The 19,756-nt window shown below is 36.4% G+C and overlaps 1 protein-coding gene and 1 long non-coding RNA gene across 8 annotated transcripts in view; both read right to left on the bottom strand.

Moving 5' to 3' along the window:
- LOC145694669 (uncharacterized) overlaps nt 1–19,756 on the bottom strand; it is a 508,204-nt gene that overhangs the window by 453,982 nt on the left and 34,466 nt on the right. For 6 of the 7 annotated variants that reach the window (XM_081771146.1, XM_081771145.1, XM_081771143.1 and 3 more), the window contains exon 6: nt 14,550–15,397. In XM_081771146.1, coding sequence (XP_081627272.1) covers nt 14,550–15,397 — 848 coding nt within the window. Of the gene's footprint in view, nt 1–14,549; nt 15,398–19,756 lie in introns of those variants that run through there. The other variant, XM_081771152.1, reaches the window with a different exon arrangement.
- LOC145694671 (uncharacterized) lies at nt 8,940–11,373 on the bottom strand. Its single transcript, XR_014133039.1, has 2 exons — nt 11,187–11,373; nt 8,940–10,962 (listed from the first exon to the last, which is right to left on the bottom strand). It is a non-coding gene; the product is annotated as an uncharacterized LOC145694671 (long non-coding RNA).

Genomic DNA, 19,756 nt, shown 5'->3' with positions numbered 1-19,756 from the left:
AAAATAATCAATGGAAAAACTGACTCCAAATTATTGGTTTCTGTTCTTAATTTTCGTGAACCTTCTCGCCTTACTCGCAGCCATACGTTACTAACATATGTAACACCCAACACAATTACACAACGTTCTTTGTACTTCAGGCATCACTGTATTTGGTCTAGGAATTAATTCGTGCAGGTGGACAAGAGATGGCGCAACGAACGGAGCGTCCCACAGTTCCGTGTATCCACACATGTGTTGCAAACCCCTGTCATCGCGTATCGTTCGTAGTATAGGGCAGTGGATTAAAGCGTCAACAACACCAGTTTGTAGTTAAGTGAACATGGCGCAATTTGTGCCTGATAAAGTGTTTTTGCGGGGTGTCCTGCTGCATTACTTTAACATGCAGAAAAGTGCGACTGAAAGTCATCGTATTTTGGTGGAAGTGTATGGTGACCATGCTCTAGCTGAGCGAACGTGTCAGAAGTGGTTTGCACGGTTTAGAAGTGGTGATTTCGGCTTGGCAGACCAAGAGCGAACTGGACAGCCAAAAAATTTTCAAGACGAAGAATTGACAGCATTGCTCGAGCAGGATTCGTGTCAAACGCAGGAACAACTTGCAGCAGCATTAGGCGTTGATCAAACAACAGTCTCCAAACGCTTGAAAGCCATGGGAATGATTCAAAAGATGTCACATTGGGTTCCACATGAATTGAAAGACGAAAAACCATTTGCGAATTGCTGCTTCAACGACAGAGCAGAAAGGGGTTTCTGCATCGAATTATTACGGGTGATGAGAAGTGGATCCATTACGAGAACCCTAAACGAAAAAAGGCCTGGGTGAAACCAGGTGAACCAGGTCCATCACAACCAAAACGAGATATTCACTGTGCAAAGGTTATGCTGTGCATATGGTGGGATATGAAAGGTGTGGTGTACTATGAGCTGCTGCAACCGGGTGAAACTATGAATGGAGAACGTTATCGACGACAATTAATGCGTTTGAAGCAAGCTCTGGCCAGAACACGACCAGAATGGGAGAACAGACATGATAAACTTATTGTTCAACATGATAACGCTCGCCCACATGTCGCAAAACCGGTCAAAACCTATTTAGAAAATGTCGGATGGGAAGTTTTACCCCACCCGCCGTATTCACCAGACGTTGCTCCTTCGGACTACTACTTGTTCGATGGCATGAACAACGATTTGATTGGACAGCGGTTTACTTCTTCAGAAGATATCGAAACATGGGTCTCTGACTGGATCGCTTCCAAGGATGAGGACTTCTTTCGCCACGGAATCCGTACATTGCCTGACAGATGGGCGAAAGTGGTGGCTAGCGATGAACAATATTTTTCTTAAGGTATTTATGTATTTTGTGTTTGTACTACAGCTTTAATGTGTGCGTACCAACCGCACGAATTAATTCCTAGACCAAATACAATAATTTATCGTTCGATGTTGATATTTTTGACTCCGAAAATCGTTTTAGAAACTAACTACACTCTTTGTAAATATGGTACACATTATATATATATATTATTGTTGTTGTTTCTTATATATTTTGTTTCAGTGTAAAATGGACACTAGATCTGTATGTGAAACATACATAAATAAAAAAATAACCATAATCACTACGAAACTGTGATATTATAAACACTTTTGAAGGACTCTACACTATTTATTAATCTCTACTAAAGATTATATACGAAAATGGATAACCTAATTCCAATATTAGTAGTTCTTGTCAGTTATACTAACAATAGAAATGACTGATTTTTAAAAATAAGTAAAATTATTGGAGCTGTTTTGTAGTAAATAGTTTACAATTAACACTTTTCAGTATATCATTACCCTCATTCTTGAAGAAAGAGCTGAAAGTCGAAGAGCTACTCTACAGATTCTCATGAAGGTCTTACAAATCGGGCATCTAGAAATGTTAACATATCAAAGGATGAACAGAAAAATAGAAGACAAGCGGACAAACTGATATCAAAAATATCTTTTTCACCGTATAAGCCATGAAATTTATAGAAAAGTTCGTTTCTACAAGTCGTCCATGGGTTCATTTCCACTCTAATGTATTTGATATATTTCGAATTCTGCCATGTAGGTTGGCAACTTGGGACGACTTAGTCTTGTTAACTTGCTCTTCAACTGTTCATATGTAAGATTTCCCAATGTATTTTGATTTTTTTAATTGAAGAACTTAAGTCTAATACAATGTCCAGTAAGTATGTAGAAAGCAACTACTTCTTTTTCTCCGCCGTCAATAACTGGAGTAGTGTCGAATGATCAAATAACATTAAGAAATGATCGAAATTTTTGGTTATTTGTCCGGAGTACTTCGTTAAATGTGGGTAGTGGATATTAAAAGGTAGTCTAGAATCCTGTTCGGGAATATTTCTGTATCTGTGTTCTTGCTGGATCTAGTTTGTGGAATAAAGTTCTGCCAGATCAATTTTATTTATACTTTTAGGAGAAGAGAAACAAAAACACAGTCTACACAGTCTATAGTATGTACCTAGTAAGTTGTAAGTCCATTTTTTGATTAATATAAAGATTGTCCGGTAGAGGAGTGTGCAATTCAATCTGTTCGGATTGAGTCCGACGCTTCTACCATGTAAAAATATCCTGCTAGGACTGTAGGTATAGCAAATTAGTTTACGGTATTTGGGCTTTTCTCTCTCAGCCTTTTAATATCAAAATCCAGTTATATACAAATATAATACTAATCACTATAACCAGGCATGGGCTGCCAACCTGACACTTATTTATGAAGCCAAGTGGATAGTTGGCGAAACTGTTATACGTTAATTTTTTTACAACAAATGTATTGTTTCGCTCAGTGAGTAGTTTTAATCGGATTTAAGTCTACTAAACAAAGCTTGTACAATGCAAAATAAAGATAAAAGCAAGCTTTTCATTCTACTTACAAATGTTGGATAAAAAGTAGTAGTAACATTGTATTTATTTTTTTTAATCAGAGGGCTATGTCCAATCATTATACCTAGTTATATCATAAATACTGTCACAAGTTTGAATGTGAATAACACAGAATATTAACACTACGAAAATTTATTTTGGTTATGTTTTACATTGATATGTTGTACACTTGACGCACGAATCATTTTTCGAAATGTTCCCCCTTGGCCTTGATGCAGGCACGAAGTTTTTCCGGCCACTGGTCAATGGCATTACGCACCACGTACATGAGAAAATTGTTCACTGCTCGGGTCAAGGATTGTTTCAGACTGTCGACAGATGGATGCCGTTTATGGCAGACCTTTGCCTGAAGGACTGCCCAAAGTTTGTAGTCCAACGGGTTAAGGTCCGGGCTGCTAGAAGACCAATCAGCGGTACAAATGAAGTCAGGGACGTTCCGTGCCAGCCAGTCCTGGGTTGTTTTCGCTTTGTGGCCTGGAGCGGAATCCTGCTGGAAGGTCCACCTTTCTCCAGGGAACATGGTAGCAGACAGTGGTTTCACTATAGATGTTAGCACTGTGTCCTGGTACATCTTGGCAGATGTTTTAACACCTTGTTCGCAAAAATGCAGCTCGGTTGTGCCTGAGTAGCTCACTCTCCACCAAACCATCCTGAGGCAGGATGATGTGCCCTCTGAACCCTTGGAGCTGCCTCAGCAGCTGCAGTAGATGACGTGGCATACACACGGTCATTTTGAGCGTTGTAGATTTGATCAATTGTGAACATCTTTTCGTCAGTGAACAGAATCTTCCTGTGCAGACTGTTGGCGTAACGCCGCAACAGTCTCTTTGATTTAAGGACCCTCTGCGACTTTAATGTTTGGGTCAGAAAGTGACCAGTCCGCCTCTTATACGCCCGTAGATGTAGGTCACTCCTGAGCACACGAGACATGGAATTTCTGGTGATGTTCGAACAGGATTTCTTTAAATTCTTGCTGCGACTGTTTTCTGGACCTGCGGGGTTCGTACCGTTCGTGGTCTTCCACTTCTTGCGCGGTCAGCTGCCGTTCCAGTCTCGGTGTATCGCTGTATGGCGCAATACACGAATCTCCTGCTGATTTTTAGGGGTTTCAGGAGTTTGAAAATCTCACCTGCTGTCTTCCCGACCTTGTGTAGTGCAATTACTGCTACACGGTTTTCGTAATTGCCCCACTCCATCAGAACTCAATACAATATCAACGTATGTCATGAACAGTCAAACACACACTACATGCATCTTCCGCTTTATACACAGATGGCTGCACTGTGCCACTCTGGATGCCTACAGCGCCACTCCAAACTTTGTGACATTACTTACGATATAACAAGGTACGATTTCCGTAGGTGATAAAGGAATGTGGGGGGTGACGATGCGTGGCGAGTGGCAACGAATTTGTGTTATTCAATCAAAAGCATCAGTGTCGTAAAAAAGTGGATGCACCATAACAATGTTTCGGAAAGACGAACAACGTGTGGGGATCAAGATTGAAGTTGTACTTGGGTGAAGTGTAAAAAACAATGTTTTCAGGGACTTCGTGACAATTTTCACGCCAAAATGAAGGAACTACTTCGCCGGAAGCACTACAACATACGAGAAACCATCATCCGTCCCATATGGTGGTCCATACAGGACACCGACAAAGATTGACACCTTATAAGGTACGACGCCTTCTATACGTGTGGCAGAAGGCGATAATGGGAGGCAATTACACTGAAGGAATATAACTGATGTTCTGTGCTTAAATCCAGCTAAGAATTATAACAATGGGGGTTGCAATTACTTTTTATCCAGTTCCTGTATATAACTATTTCCAATTTACATAAAAAAGTGTATTGCTTATTAGATATTTTTCTATATACTATAGATTGTAAGTAAATAATTCTCTCAGCAAAGCGAAAGTGGTACATTGAAAGTTACGATAATTTCATGTATTTGTGGGTGTAGAATTCGGCTGAAGTGAGGAAACATATGATGTGTTCGTCTAACTTAGACGATGAAAAGGAACCTTAAACTGCAATCAAATGATCGAACTTCATTCTATGGCTCATAAGTAAATATAGTGCTCTGTTTAAAGACAGAAATGTGATAGTTTTTGTGTTTAAAACTTGTGAAAAGAGTGTTGGAGCAACTAGTCCTCTCTTTTCACAAGGCTGAATATACTCAGGTTCTACCTGTAGATTCCATAGTGAGATAGAATACAAGACTTGGTAAATTTAAAATGATTTTTTTGCAAATAAGAGAAGCAGCGTTATATTAGAAGAACAAATCTTAGCTCGTATGTCAATACCGTCCTCTCACTACCCATCTGTCTTCCACCATATCATTTTTCTTTGAAATCGAAGGTGGTTTGCAAATTAATGGAGATTTTCTCTGAAAGAGGAAAGAGTCATTAACACGACGACGTGTGTGCTGCATTAGTATCATTTCAGAAATGTATGGTGAGTGACGTTAGTTTTGAACCATTGCTAATACGTGGGAAACTAGTTCTGTGCTGGACGAGGCAGCGATTGCGGTTTCTCATTCTTATCAAGACTCAGTTTGTTTACTAAGCTATCACATTTCTGTGTTAAAATGGACCTCCGATATGCGACTACAGATGCAAAAAGAACAGTAAAAAGGGTATTGAACGCTCTCTTTCACACGACGCTTTGCACCACTAGCGGAGCGAACTACCAGAAATTCCGCGACTTTTCCTCCCTTTGAAAGGCTGAACAGTCCCTAGACCAAGCAAAGTGATCTTACAACTGACGCAATATGCGTGGTTGTTGTACAAAGCTCCGCGCAATTACCCCCCCCCCCTTCCCCCAGAGTGAGAAACTTAAAATCAAAATCAAAATTTGCTCTAAAAACGAAAAACTTGCTAAAACAGAATCTGTCTACTTAACATACTCATCCTCTGATAAACATAACACAAAATTTTTGTAAGATTCTTTGAAACTGTCATACTTGTATAGTTTTGTATTGTATTAGTTATTCTTATAATGTGTTCTTAGTAAGCATTTGTGTGTGTGTTTTTTTTTTTTGTGTGTGTGTGTGTGTGTGTGTGTATGTGCGTGTTTTATGTACACCCATGTCCAAAATGATTGTCGTATATCTATAACAGTCTTCTTGTAAGAATATAATTTGATAATGATTTTCCGGGGTACTTTTAATACTGATACTACGTGTATAATCGGGAAATGTATATTTGTGGTAAATTTTATAGGAAAAGAATTATAAATACGAAAATTAGAATGAGTAAAACAAAATGTTGCTAAATGGACAAGAAAGTTTTATTTTCGTTTTATTGTTCTTATTTACTACTCTTCTGACATGAAATTTGCCATATACATGTCTTTGCCGATTATACACATACTAACATTATAAGAAACACCGTGCGAATTCGTTATCAAATTATATTCCTACAAAAACATATTTATAAACATACGACAATAATTTTGGACGTGAGTGCACATGCGTGTGTAATGTGAATCAATGTATCGTGTTGTTTGTTTGTATCAAATAGTTTTCAATTTTTTGTTAGTAGTTAGGTGTAAGAGAGGGCCTTGTGGCCCTAACCTCGTTGCTGTAGAAAAAAGGCAATAAATAAATATCTTCCCTGGCCATAATTTGCACAAATAGAAGTCGTCACATTACGTGACGTTTCGGTGTCTCAAATGCTAACATTCAGAGCAGCAAAGAGGATTGGGAATGTAGAGACGTACTTTCGATCGGTAATATTAAGATTTCACGAATTCCAGAATGGTGGCAAACTAAAAGTAAAAATCAGGAACTAAATTCAAAGCACATCTCATGATTTCTTACTTTTAATCCGAGCCAATTTAACATGTGGGAAGATTCTGAGATAGCCAATTGGGAGGGTGGGTAAATCCAATCCATCCCTCATTCTTCACTGTATTTGATTCCATGCAGTGGGAATCACTAGGAAGACTCATCAATAATTTTATAAGCCATATTATATCAAAATCGAATAATTTTAGTGAAATTTTTCGAACAAACTTGTTTTCTTTTATTATAACATAATAATAATAATAACAATAAAATCTTAAAGTCTGAAGGAACTTACCTGCTTATTCTTGACCAACTTCAGCCGAAACCAATGGAAATGATCGCAATATCCCAAATAAAATACAAAATATACATTGTCTTATCTAAATTCAATAATTTTTCCGTAGGTATATGTGAAATTTGCTACAGGGGGTTCATTTTACCTCTTATTCTTTATAGATTGCATTTCCAAAAAAGTATTATCATTTCGGAAGATTGGAAGAAGGCACATATTAAGTTTCATTAAAATCGGATAAGCTTTACGAGAATTATCGTGAAACAAACAGGCGGACGAACGCACGCAAATATCGGTTGAGTCGAATGATAGAAGCTCGCCTGAATTGATTTAATGCGACATTTCAGGAATCCATGGTGCAATTTTTTAGTGCATTCATGTAGTAACACTCGTAAAACGAAAAAAACTGCTAGCCACGTTGACGTAGCAATAGCTCAGTTTTGTAATGGAATAAACTTCTGATCACATGAAAATTAAAATAATGTAGTTCTACGTTATATATATATCAGGTGTCTCAAAAGTCCCCTTACATAGAGTAACTCTGTTATTATCAGAGTTACAACAAAGTGTAAGAGGGAAAGCCGTCTCCAAATATGATGTTTTCAATCTAACGTGAAGGATTTTTTTAATTGAACTAGCCGTTTGTGTTGTACACTCTTTATGCGCCCAATGTTAACTGAAAATGCAACGTTGCCATTTACCTGGACCCACAACATAAGTGAACAAAGTTGCTGTCTTTTACACTAACATGTCGATAGCCAGCTCCCATTCCAAGCAGCAAATTCATTCACTTATGTTGTGGTGGCAACGCTGCATTTTAAGATAACATTGGATGCATAAAAAGTGTACAATCCCAAACGGCTCGTCCGATTTAAAAAATAAATAAATCCTTCACTTTAGATTGAAAATATATTTGGAGACGGTTTCCCCTCTTTGATTTTGTTTTAACTCTGATAATAACAGAGTTACCCTATGTCAGGGAACTTTTGAGACACCCTGTATATATATTCTCATTTATAACGTTCTCCCACCGGGATCACGTGCACCAAAGGCGCATGCGCTAGCCATTACACGAGTCGGAAGGGCTCACTAAAAACAGCAAATCCAATGATTCCATGCTCTTTGTGACAAAATAGAAGTATTCGGATTTTTGAGAAAGTTTAAGTGAAACAGACAATTTTCTTGAAGACGATTGCCGCACCAGGATTCTATACTATCCTTTTTATTATTTCGATAGTATCAGTTATTTAGAAACTGACGGATGTCATAGTGGATAAGTAGTACAGCCCTCACCTCTGATGCAAGGGTTCCGAGGTCGCAGTGGCGGCGCTAGGTTCGTAATATTGGGGAAGCGAGACAACCACACTTGTTTTGCTTTGAATACAATTATTATCGGTTGTACATAGAAAAATGGTGGGCGAAGGAGGGACGAAAAAAAATATTGGGGTGGTGGTCGCCCCTCTTTGTTCCCCCTGTAGCGCCGTCATTGCCGGGTCGATCCTAGGAGGAGATGAATTTGTTGTGGACAACATCTTGTTCGTGGTTTTCTCCGGATTCTCCCGTTTCCTCTCACACTATCATTCCATCAATTCTTCCACAAGCGTTCACTTTAATTAATCATCCGTTCCCTTTAGAATAAAAGACACAAGCATGTGGCATTGAACTAGAAATTCCATTTCATTTGAAAAGAATTGAGAATCTGGGTGCCTTATGCTCAAGTGGCGTTTTCCTTGACGTTCATGTTCCAGCTTCTCTTCAAATGCTTACAATTCTGACCCCGAACGAATATTTATACCCACGGAAGTTTATTCCAACGGGCATTTATCCTGACCCTCACTCTTGTCCTCAAATCAGTATTTCTTATCTACCTCAAATGATGTTGGCATTAACGCCTTTTCCCTCGAATATAATTGTAATTTTCACTCTCTATTGAAATGAGGGTTATGGTGGTCTCTCATAAGGGCATACTTAAAGAACTTTGAACACCAATTTTCTATTGCATGTGTACAAAGTACAATAAAATTTCAAAGGAGAGAAAAACATAAGGAATTTATTCACAGTGTCTCCCTCTGAATAATACAATTTACTTTCTCATCACGTTATCTAAGAAACATTGAGCCTTTTAAGCACGAGATGGCGGTCGTGTCCCAAATCTCAGGATTTGTAAGTCGCAGTGTGTCGAGCCTAATGTCATTTGATAGTTGATAGTTCAATGCAGTAGATGTACTAAGTGTTGGAATTCTAATAGTGAGATGCCATAAAACTGACAACTTTCCTGCAAAACTGCGCTACATTTTACAATTTTATTTCGATACAGTTATGGAAATTTCTATAACGCTCCTTATGGAAAAATTCAATATCTACGACGCTCCTCGCAGTAAGGACCATTACAGCAAAAACGGATAATATTATTGGAAAACTCGAGCAGAACCGTTATATTACTAGTCATGACATTGCTACTAACTTAAACTTACATTGCCAAACAGTGTTAAACCATTTAAACAAAGCTGGCTATAAGGAGATCCTTGACGTTCAAATGTCACATGATCTGTTAAAAAAAAAAAAAAAAAAATACTCAATCGAATTTCTATTCAAACTTAACGAACTCGAGCTATTTCTAAAGCGGTTGATTACAAATGACAACAAGTGGATAACTTACGACAATAATATGCGGAAAAGATCCTGGTCAAAGCGAGGAGAAACTCCACAGTATATGGTAAAGCCCATAATGACACTCGGTAAGGTTATGCTATATGTTTGGTGGATTGGAAGGGCATTCATTATGCATCACGAGCTGCTTGCCGTCGCGCAGAACGACAGACCTGGACTTCTACTATCGATAATTAGCACGAATGACCTTGCAATTCAAAAGAAACGGTCGGAATTTGGTCTACACAAATGGTATTGTATACTATGTTGACAATTCCAGACTGCAAACATCTTTAACGACCTATCAGAAATTGAGGCTGGAAGGTCTTAATGCATCCACCGCATAGCCCGGACTTCATAACGTCAGACTATTGTTTGTTTCGGTCTCTGCAGAGCTCTCTGAATGCTTTTCAGAAGTGATCTGTGAACACCACAATTTTTTGATCAGAAAGCACGGAAGTCATACAGCGACGGGATTATAGTGTTGCTGGAAAAATAGAAAAAAATCATCGAACAAAATGGTATATATGTGGTTTCATCATGTTATTTGTTCAACTCATAATAAAAGTATTCTCAATTTTGACCTCCAAAGGCTCAATGTTTTTTAGCCAACTTGATATATGACTTTTATATGCTTTAATATTTGCATTCATAATATACATAGTTACATAAATAAAGAGATCTGAGTGTCTCAAAAGTCACAGAGTTAACTCCTTTCATCTCGAACAATTGAAACTAGAATTTCATTAATTTGAGTGGACGATATTTTAGACTAACAAAATTCGAAAAATTCTCTCATTTAGGTTCTTTAGCTTTTTATATGTATTTCCCAGTTTTATATATATATAGCAACGATGTTACACATGATTATTTGGAATGCACTTTAACCCTTGAATAACTAAAATACTTTCTGCAAGTACGCAACCTTGTCACAAATTAGAACTTTGTAACCTTCATAGTTATTTCAATTAGTTTTTTTTTTTTTTGAGAAAAACGCTTTTCTTTTTTTTTAATAGAAAATATTGCAAAGGACTACTTTACAGAAAATTGTTAATTGTTATAAATTTCGGCAGTAAATAATTTACTTCGATCTTACTGGTAACTTGAATATTTGAATCAGTTTTGTTAACGTTGTTATGTGCATATTTAGAGTTCAATGCTACATAAAAATACGAGGTATAATCATATTGAACAAAGTTATGGAAAAAATAAAAGCAACAAAACGTATAGGCTTGGCTGTACTGAGACATTAATTTCTTTCGCTCTCCGCAACTTACGAAGACTGACTTCATATTCTTCCAACACTTAAAAAAAAAGAAAAAAGAAAAGAAAGAAAAAGAAAAAAGCGACGATAGAAGACTACTCATACAAAATATTAAAAAAAATACTCATGCAAATTTACAGACCTGAATGTCGTACTTCACATGTACGGGGGCCGGAAGAAGAGTTGGACGGTTTCAAAATGAGAATAACGCACTAAAATTTTCACATATAAAGAAAGAGGTTATTGTATGCCATTTCTACTTACCATGATAATTCTTCGTCTTAAAAATGATGCTCTTCAAAAGACTCCCATTTGTTCCTATACGCATTGGGATCCTCTTCCAGAAATCGTAGAAGGCACTTTGAAACTTATCCTCACTAGTGTTGGTAATTTCCTCTGTTGTAGCAAGCTTCATGTTTCTAGTGTTCGAAGATTATTACTTAGGATTTTAGAAACCCCTACAGGAAACGGTTACAGATGAGATCAGGTTATGTCGCTAAACCGGGAAGTGTAAAAAGTTAAACAACACACATGAAGGCTCGGAATGTATAATCCTTGACATCGATTCGCCCCGGTCAGACAGAATAAACCCCGTACATTAGACGACCTGAACCTGTCACAACAGGAAAAACTGCCAACATTGATAAAAATGTGTGGTATAATTTGCAAGCAATGAGCTACTCACTGAACGTGTGGTATAATTTGCAAGCAATAAGCAACTCACTGAACATAACAAATATAGCCTATAAGCTAATGTAAACAAAGTGTTCCATGCAGACGTATGATTAGCTCGCTTACCTCTAGTGTATGTGCTTCAAGGTTCGATTTACATGAGAGCACAGAATATACAGAGCTGATACAGCATTATGTGACAACTGGGAAGATTCTTAAGGTTGGTGTAAAGGGACAAGTTTTGCCGATAGATGACACTATGGTCTTCGTATCTCTCTCGTGTATTTTTTACCTTTCACGAAAATTTACAATTTCTCTTACAAATTTCAACCTAGAGACTTCAAATTTTTAGAGAAGAAACTTCATAACCTATTAAAGGCAACAATCCGTGCCGATTTTTTATTTATAATTTTCTTCATTGTTGAAACAGTTCCATTGTTAAAGGTTAGGGATATCCATTTCAACAATTAAGCTATTTCAACAATGAAGAAAATTAGAAATAAAAAAATCGGCACGTATTGTTGCCTTCGATAGGTTATGAAGTTCCTTCTCTCAAAGTTTGAAGTCTGTAAGTTGAAATTTATAAGAGAAATCGTGAATTTTTGTGAAAGGTAAAAAATGCATGAGAGAGATACGAAGACTGTAGTGACATCTATCGGCAAAACTTCTCCCTTTACACCAACCTTAAATTAAGGAATATGATACTTTGGACCCAAAAAGCTAAAATAATGGCGTTAAGAAGACAACCGCCCAGTTTAATCACACACCATGCAATTTAACATGTTCCATCACAGCAGTAATTCGGTCTCCAGTTAAGAACCATTTTCAGTCAAATCAAAATTAAAGACAATGAACCAGACACCTATTTATTTTCTTATTTTATACTACTACGTAGGTTTCGTTGATTCTAAAAGTGTACTACAACTGAACTGCAGTGTACTGGCTGAGAATAATTTTATTATAGGAATACTGGTAATAATATACGGAGATTTCACACAAAATGTATAGTGAAGAATTAAATTCAGGTTTGTATAGACATAATATTTTAAATGCAGAAACTTGAGAATTCCACCAAAAACGAGAGGAGAGGCCATATATCCAAGAGATATCTTACGAAATTGTTTCTGTTCAAGGAAGGTTTTGCTTATATATATTATCCATTTTTTAAAACCTTTAGATAGAGGAAACGGTTTCAGGAGTACTTTTGTAAACTAAGTAATTTAAGACAAGAATTTAATTGTACTTTATGAAATCATATTGAGTCTACCAGTTATAAACGGAGTATCAAATTTCAACGAATTCTGACCAAGTATATACTGTACTACAATATTTTATTTTATTTATTTAGTTAGTTAGTTATTTGTTATTTATTAATTTATTTACATCTTACATGGAAATACTTTATATAACTATAAAACAGCGCTCAGGTTACATACCTGAATACATTCATGATAAGGTGATAGTATGTAACTGTTCAAATTTTGAGCAAAAAAATTTTATTCCATATACCATAGTGAAAAATTCAGTGATCTTTATTGAATTCCTATGAAGTCTTTGGATGCATCGTTTTCCAGTAGTGTTTTGTTCTCCTGTAACACTACCACCTGGCAACAGAAAGTTGAACTAAGAAAAAGATGACAGTAGTGGAGGGTTTTTCGTTGTCATGATGTCTGTGTGTGTTGCTAAAGGAAAAGTAACTTTCAAAAAGAAAAACTCATGGTGACGTGGAACGTTAATGACAAATCATGGCTCTTCTACCCAAAAGCTTTTGTGTTGTACTTCTTAAATTACGCAAGTTATAAATGTACCTGAGTGCATCGTATTTAGACAAAGGTAACATCATTTCGTCAAGTTTTTATAATTAATTAAAGTATATACGTTTAATATGACATAATTAACAACACTAAACCCAGCTGCTATTTTTTAAAAAAAGAAAAAGAAAAGCTGAGAAAGGTATAAACGCTATTTTTGGTAGTATTGTGCGCCAAACTGTTTCAAAGAACTGTCACGTTATGCATGACCTCCGAGATTAATACTAGGTTTGCAAAAATTAGATCAAGTTAGTTTTGCATACAAGCCATTAAAGAAGAAATTATTTAAGGATTTTCCAAACGTTACAATAAACCAAGTGGAAGAGTGCTAACACGAAATTGATTATGGATATGTAACACGTAAAATGCCATCGCGCATGCGAATTGGACTTTGGGGCATCACAGTTTATATAAATATTTTCTTACTCTATGTGCATCAATCAGGTACGTTAATTTCTTCAATAAAAGTATAATGAAAATAGTGCCTTGATTTAAAACAATGTCTATAAAGGTAGATTTAAAGTAGTAAAAGTGCGTGGAAATTATGATGCCGTAATTAGATTGGAATAGGTGATGACGTAACCTATTCTTATTAAACCAACCACTAGACTATCTAACGGTTGTAGTCCCCCGAATTTTGGCATTAGTGTGTTGGGTTGACTTCTATAGACCTCATCACACGATGAGGACCCGCTCGAAGTGAATGGCAACTCGTGGCTGTTTTACTGATTTAGTGCAAGGACAATACCTAAAATCCAGGATGTCGGGCTGTGCGCAGCAGATGTTCTAGGTGATAACTGGTTGCCCAAATAGTCTGAACAGGAGAAACTCAATACACTAATAAGTATTGACCTACCTCATAAGGTTACTGTATTGACCTTTTATTTTTTATTATATTTATTTGCTTTCTGTTAGCTTTAACTAGAACTAGAAATGTCTCATTACGAGACTGTATATACTTACACGCGATGTTCCATTTCTCCGGCAGATTCATTCAAAAACAATTCGCGTTCTGCGACCGAAGACTATGGTCTGAGATTTACTTCAGTATCATCATTATAAGTAACTACTAACCTCACACTGAAGAATGAATATCATCTATTGTTACTACATGACTAAACGACTTTGAATGGAAAATACTTACCTAGTGTTGGTATCTCTGCCTACTAATGCATTCCCCTGAATACTATTTTCGCTGCTGTTTTCAGGCTTGTCCTGACTCTCAGACACATGTCCTGATTTACCTATTTGTTCTTTAGCAGTTAGTTTATTTTCACTACTTCCGTTTCCTGAAATCGGTGAACAAAAGTCTTGCAATTCTATTTGAAAAGCGTCAGAAATTTTACCAATTTCGCGATCAAGCATTTCCAACAACGTACTTTTCTCCTCATTCGATGTAAGTTTTTGAGATTCACTACTATCACCAACAAATTTATCATGTATCACAGAAGACATGTCTTTTGGATAGCAAGGCGTCTGATTTTCGTCTTTTAAGGCAATGTTATTTTCGATTCTTGATCCCACGCGTATACTGTTATTATCATTAGGTTGCTTACAAGTACCTTTTGGCACTGGTTCCTGTTTTAGACAATTAATAGAGTTCTGTAATACATTCAAAATATCATCAAAAACACCAGAATTTTCTCTCTCACTATGAGAAAAATTCAACCCATAACTCTCTCTACTAGAACCTATTTCACTCGCTTCGACTTTTATATTGTTTACTGCTTCGTGCCTGCCAGGAACAAACAAAGTACTAGTGGTCAAGTCACAGGTGCTTGGATTCTGTTTACCATTTAACACTTTTAAAGGTGAAACATTCTTATAGTTTTCCCCCATAGAAATCAAAGGGCTGGATGCATATTTACATGCAGAAAGTCCATCATTTGAGCTCTCATTCTTCAAATTACTCTCTTTGACGAGATTCGTAATTAATTGTTCAAATGATTCAATACATCCAGGAGTATCATCATTCGTTCTTCCACATGGACCCTGTGAATATATAAGTAAATTATTTTAATCTTCTTTCTTTCTAATATAATTATTTTCACATTGGAATATAATTAATTCTATTTCCAAAATACATGATATCCTCATTTTAAATAATCTACATTTAAGTATCAAATAAACAATATAAACTAGCTGTAGTAAACAAGGAATAAAGAAGCCTGTTCCAGATACACAAGGTCTAAAAATTTTATATGTATCTTCACAGTTTACTACTTACTTCTACAACATTGTGACCTTCAAAAACTATACTGGTGCAAGATACAGAGTTCGATTCTCGTGGGATTACACATAGTTTCATTTAAAAAAAAAATGTTGATCATATTACGGTGACCATGAAATTTTCAGCTGAAAAGAACAAGTTCCTACTTTAAGAAAGTAGAAAAATCATGAGAAATGGGAAACAAGTCATTGCGTAAATTAGTTCAAAAACAAACAAGCAACTGCTAAAACCTCAGCTGCCTTTCGAGCAGTACTGCGAACTATAGATCATGTTTAACGTAGGGAATTTCAGTTCAGTTCTTGCCTCTTTGCTGTTATTAATTATTAATACCTTTACAAGGAGTAAAAGTACTGAGTATGTTATTTATTTCTTACATTTGCATAAAATGGACAACTACTACTTTTTTTTAGCTACTGACGGGACGGCCGAGACACACCTCTAAAATGGGACGTATGGTCACCCTATCACTTTTTTTTTTCCAAGTATTACAGTTTTCTTCTTCCGTCTTTACTTAACGATGAATAATCAGAAAGTAGAGATGGTAGAAATGATTGCCTACATGCAACTGTTTTTATTACAATATTATCACATATGAACTGAGAACTCTAGTCAAGAAATTCGATTAAGAAACTTGAACTAAATCAGAACGTTGCGTTTCTTGGCTTTAAAATGAGTGTCTATATTGTTTCCCGAAGAGGAAAAACGGGAGCATGGAAGCCTTTGAAACATGGTGCTACAGAAGAATGTTCAAAATTAAGATGGGCGGACGGAGTATCAAACGAGAGAGTATTGGAAATGGTAGGAGAAAAAGACGAGTATAATTAATATTTCCAAATGACGGGATACGATGATTGGACACATTACAATGTACACCTTGTAGCGTTGTAGTACTAGGTACTTCATGAAGGACCAAATGGCATGTGTAGGTCGCCATTTAAGAGAAGAGTACTGACCACTGCTCTCTGTCAGTAAAGTCGTCCAAGAAATTTACTCCGCACACTAATAGACTCAATGGCTTATGTCGACTGTCTAAATACACAGACATGGTCATTTGGTAGTAAATATTTCCTAGTAGAGCTGTAAAAGCTCCAACTTGCCTTTATCTAGTTACGACAGAAGTACATTATTCATTTGTAATAAGCCACAAGCAACTTATAATTTATAACTTGTTTACATTGCGCTCTCTTCATCTTCTATTCAGTGCCTTTGTTTCCGTCACTAGGACAACAGCTATCATCAGTTACCATCGCTCGTAAAAGATGGAAGTTTGAGCAGTGGGAAAGTGAGTGACAGAGACAGAGAGAGAGAGTGAAGGCAACTGAAACCACTACGTTGTTCGCTTTTCTTTTATAAATCATTAGGTAAGTTTTTGTAGGAATTCTAACTGAATCATCATGAAGTATAATTATTGTCCTTCGTAACGAAATATTTCGGATATAAAATTCTACTTCGTTCAACGTTAAATTAATTAAAATTCCCTCAGTGGAAGTCGAAAAAGTACTTCCAATGATCGGGAAGTGTTGCACCTAACCATCATGAAAGAAAACATGTGTAACATTGTACGACTGCTGTAGAAGATGAAGGAATATTGTTTTAAATTAATGTTTCTCATGAGATAATATATCAATTGGCACACAACAACAAAAGTAACCTATTAGTTATGGATTCATGGAGATCATCATATTTAAGTGAAATTTTGTGGAACCTCATTATTATGCTACGACCTCGTGTTATGTCACGAGATTAGTAAATAGTCTTTGTCGTACTTTTCCTTCATAAAATAACATCATAAGCAGATTTCAACATGTGCCACGACTCACTTGCTTTTACGTCCTATATTCCTCCAATTCTCTCTGTGAAGTGTTTTAGTATATGTTTTACTAATTCAATTGAGTGTACCTAAATTCCATGTAATTATCACGTATTTGCATTTGTCTTTATAGAGTAATGATAGGTACACTCATGTCCAAAATTATTGTCGCGTGTCTATAAATATGTTGTTGTAGGAATATAATTTGATAACGGATTCGCCCAGTATTTCTTATAATGTTAGTATGTGTATAATTAGCAAAGACATGTATGAGGAAAATTTCATGTCAAAAGAACAGTAAATAAGAACAATAAAATGAAAATAAAACTTCCTTGTCCACTTAGCAACATTTTGTTTTACTCATTTTAATTTTCGTATTTATAATTCTTTTCCTATGAAATTTACCACAAATATACATATATTTTCCGATTATACACATAGTATCAGTATTAAAAGTACCCTGCAAAATCATTATCAAATTATATTCTTACAAGAAGACAGTTATAGACATGCGACAATCATTTCGGACATGGGTGTACAGAGCTCAGCTGCCATATTAAAGGAAGATAATCATTTTACAAATGCTATATTCATGTAATGTATACATATTAAGTTTCTCAAGCATTTCGTATTTCAATTTAAAGTCAGTATTATTGCAGGATGATGCTCTGGCTAATTCCCAAATGACCACGTCTGTGAATTCAGACATTTCTACAGTCATAGGGTCAGGTAACGTCCGGTGTGCCTCTTCCGTAAATGGAGGTGGTGCCTCATTGCTTGGAAGTCTTTGCCAGAAGAGAACTGGTTATCTTCTTTCAGTGGCGACCAACAAGTACCACTGACTCTAGACTGCCCGGATTGGTCACACCGAGGGATTGTGTAGCTGGTACTTGTAACAGCTTGTGGGAAGTTTGCTTGCCTTATAACGTTTGGATACCAACACTGCAGATGCTTGATAGTCCAGCCTCCACCAGTTACATCGCTAGTAGAATATAACTGGAAGACACTCAGAATCTGTCTTCTCGCAACATGGGGCTACACTATTTATGAAATCCCACTCTCCTACTTGTAACATGGGGTTACCTGCCATATGGTAAACGAAGACAAGGGAACCAACCGTCAAGACAGATGAAACAACACATCTTCACTGCAACCACGGACGGCTCATTCAAAAGGGCGGAGGCAAAGGTAAGTACATGCCCAGTAGAGCACACACGAACAATATCACCTGTTTAACTGTTAATTCCGCCATGACCAGTCTCAAGCTTGTGCTGAGAAAAGAGGAGGGTACCCTTCTTGAGGTAGGTGTTTTGCCTGACAAAATTCGCCAACTTTTGTGTCTAACCATAATGGATTCCTTGATATGGACATCTTGTAATGATTGACCACATTTCACCAGACATTCTTCTGCGTGTGCAGTCGGAATGGATACGGCGTTTAGGATTATGGTTTAGACGGGAAGGCCACCACATAGAACATGTGCTGTCGTATACCATTGGTATGTGATTTTTCAAACTTTTAAGTGTTCATAAAGTGAAAAACATTCAAGACATAAAAGGAATAATTACACTTTTGAATTCCGAGTTCACGTCAGTCTTACTTGATATGTGATAAAGGGACATGCTCCTGTTCCCATTTGAAATTTCTAACTTGCAGTGAAGATGGCGAATTTCAGTATGACTGGCATTGTTGTCACGCACCGTATAAGTTGCAGCTCTCATTCTACTACCATCTCCCACTGCGACTTTCATATTTTCTTCTCAGGATTCAAATTGGAAAAGTGTCAAAATACTTTTTCTTCACCCTGAATTACAAAAATACAATTTTTCGCAGGAACTCTCATTTCTACAAAGCAATATTTTTTTTCTAAGAAAGATAACTTGAAAACCTATCCCTTACTAAAAAAAAAAAAAAATTATTTTGAAAATACAGTAATTTATTTTTTAGTACATTATATATTCACTCATTTTCCAAATAATTTAAATATTTTAGCATTTATGTTTCAATAACTAAATTACCTAATTCCACAAATAACAATTACCACATTGTTACAAAATATACTGACCATAATAAACCAATTGAGAATGCTCCAAGAGCATTGCCAGAACGAATTTAAAAAGAATTAATTTTCTCGGACGCTATATCAAATTGTATATTAAATTTATTTTATTAACTAATGACAATTTATTGAATCAATATCGGTATTGATCAACACCAATATCATGTCTCTATGACTTACGGTTCCCGAGATATGGCTCCTTAAATCTCCCGAAATCGGAACTTTTTTTGGCCAATATCTCGGGAAAGGCAA

Source organism: Thermobia domestica, chromosome 9 (assembly GCF_964235325.1).
Source record: "Thermobia domestica chromosome 9, izTheDome1.hap1.1, whole genome shotgun sequence".
Lineage (NCBI taxonomy): Eukaryota > Metazoa > Arthropoda > Insecta > Zygentoma > Lepismatidae > Thermobia > Thermobia domestica.
The sequence above is the reverse complement of the archived record's forward strand: the minus strand, read 5'-3'. Positions and strand labels throughout refer to the sequence as shown.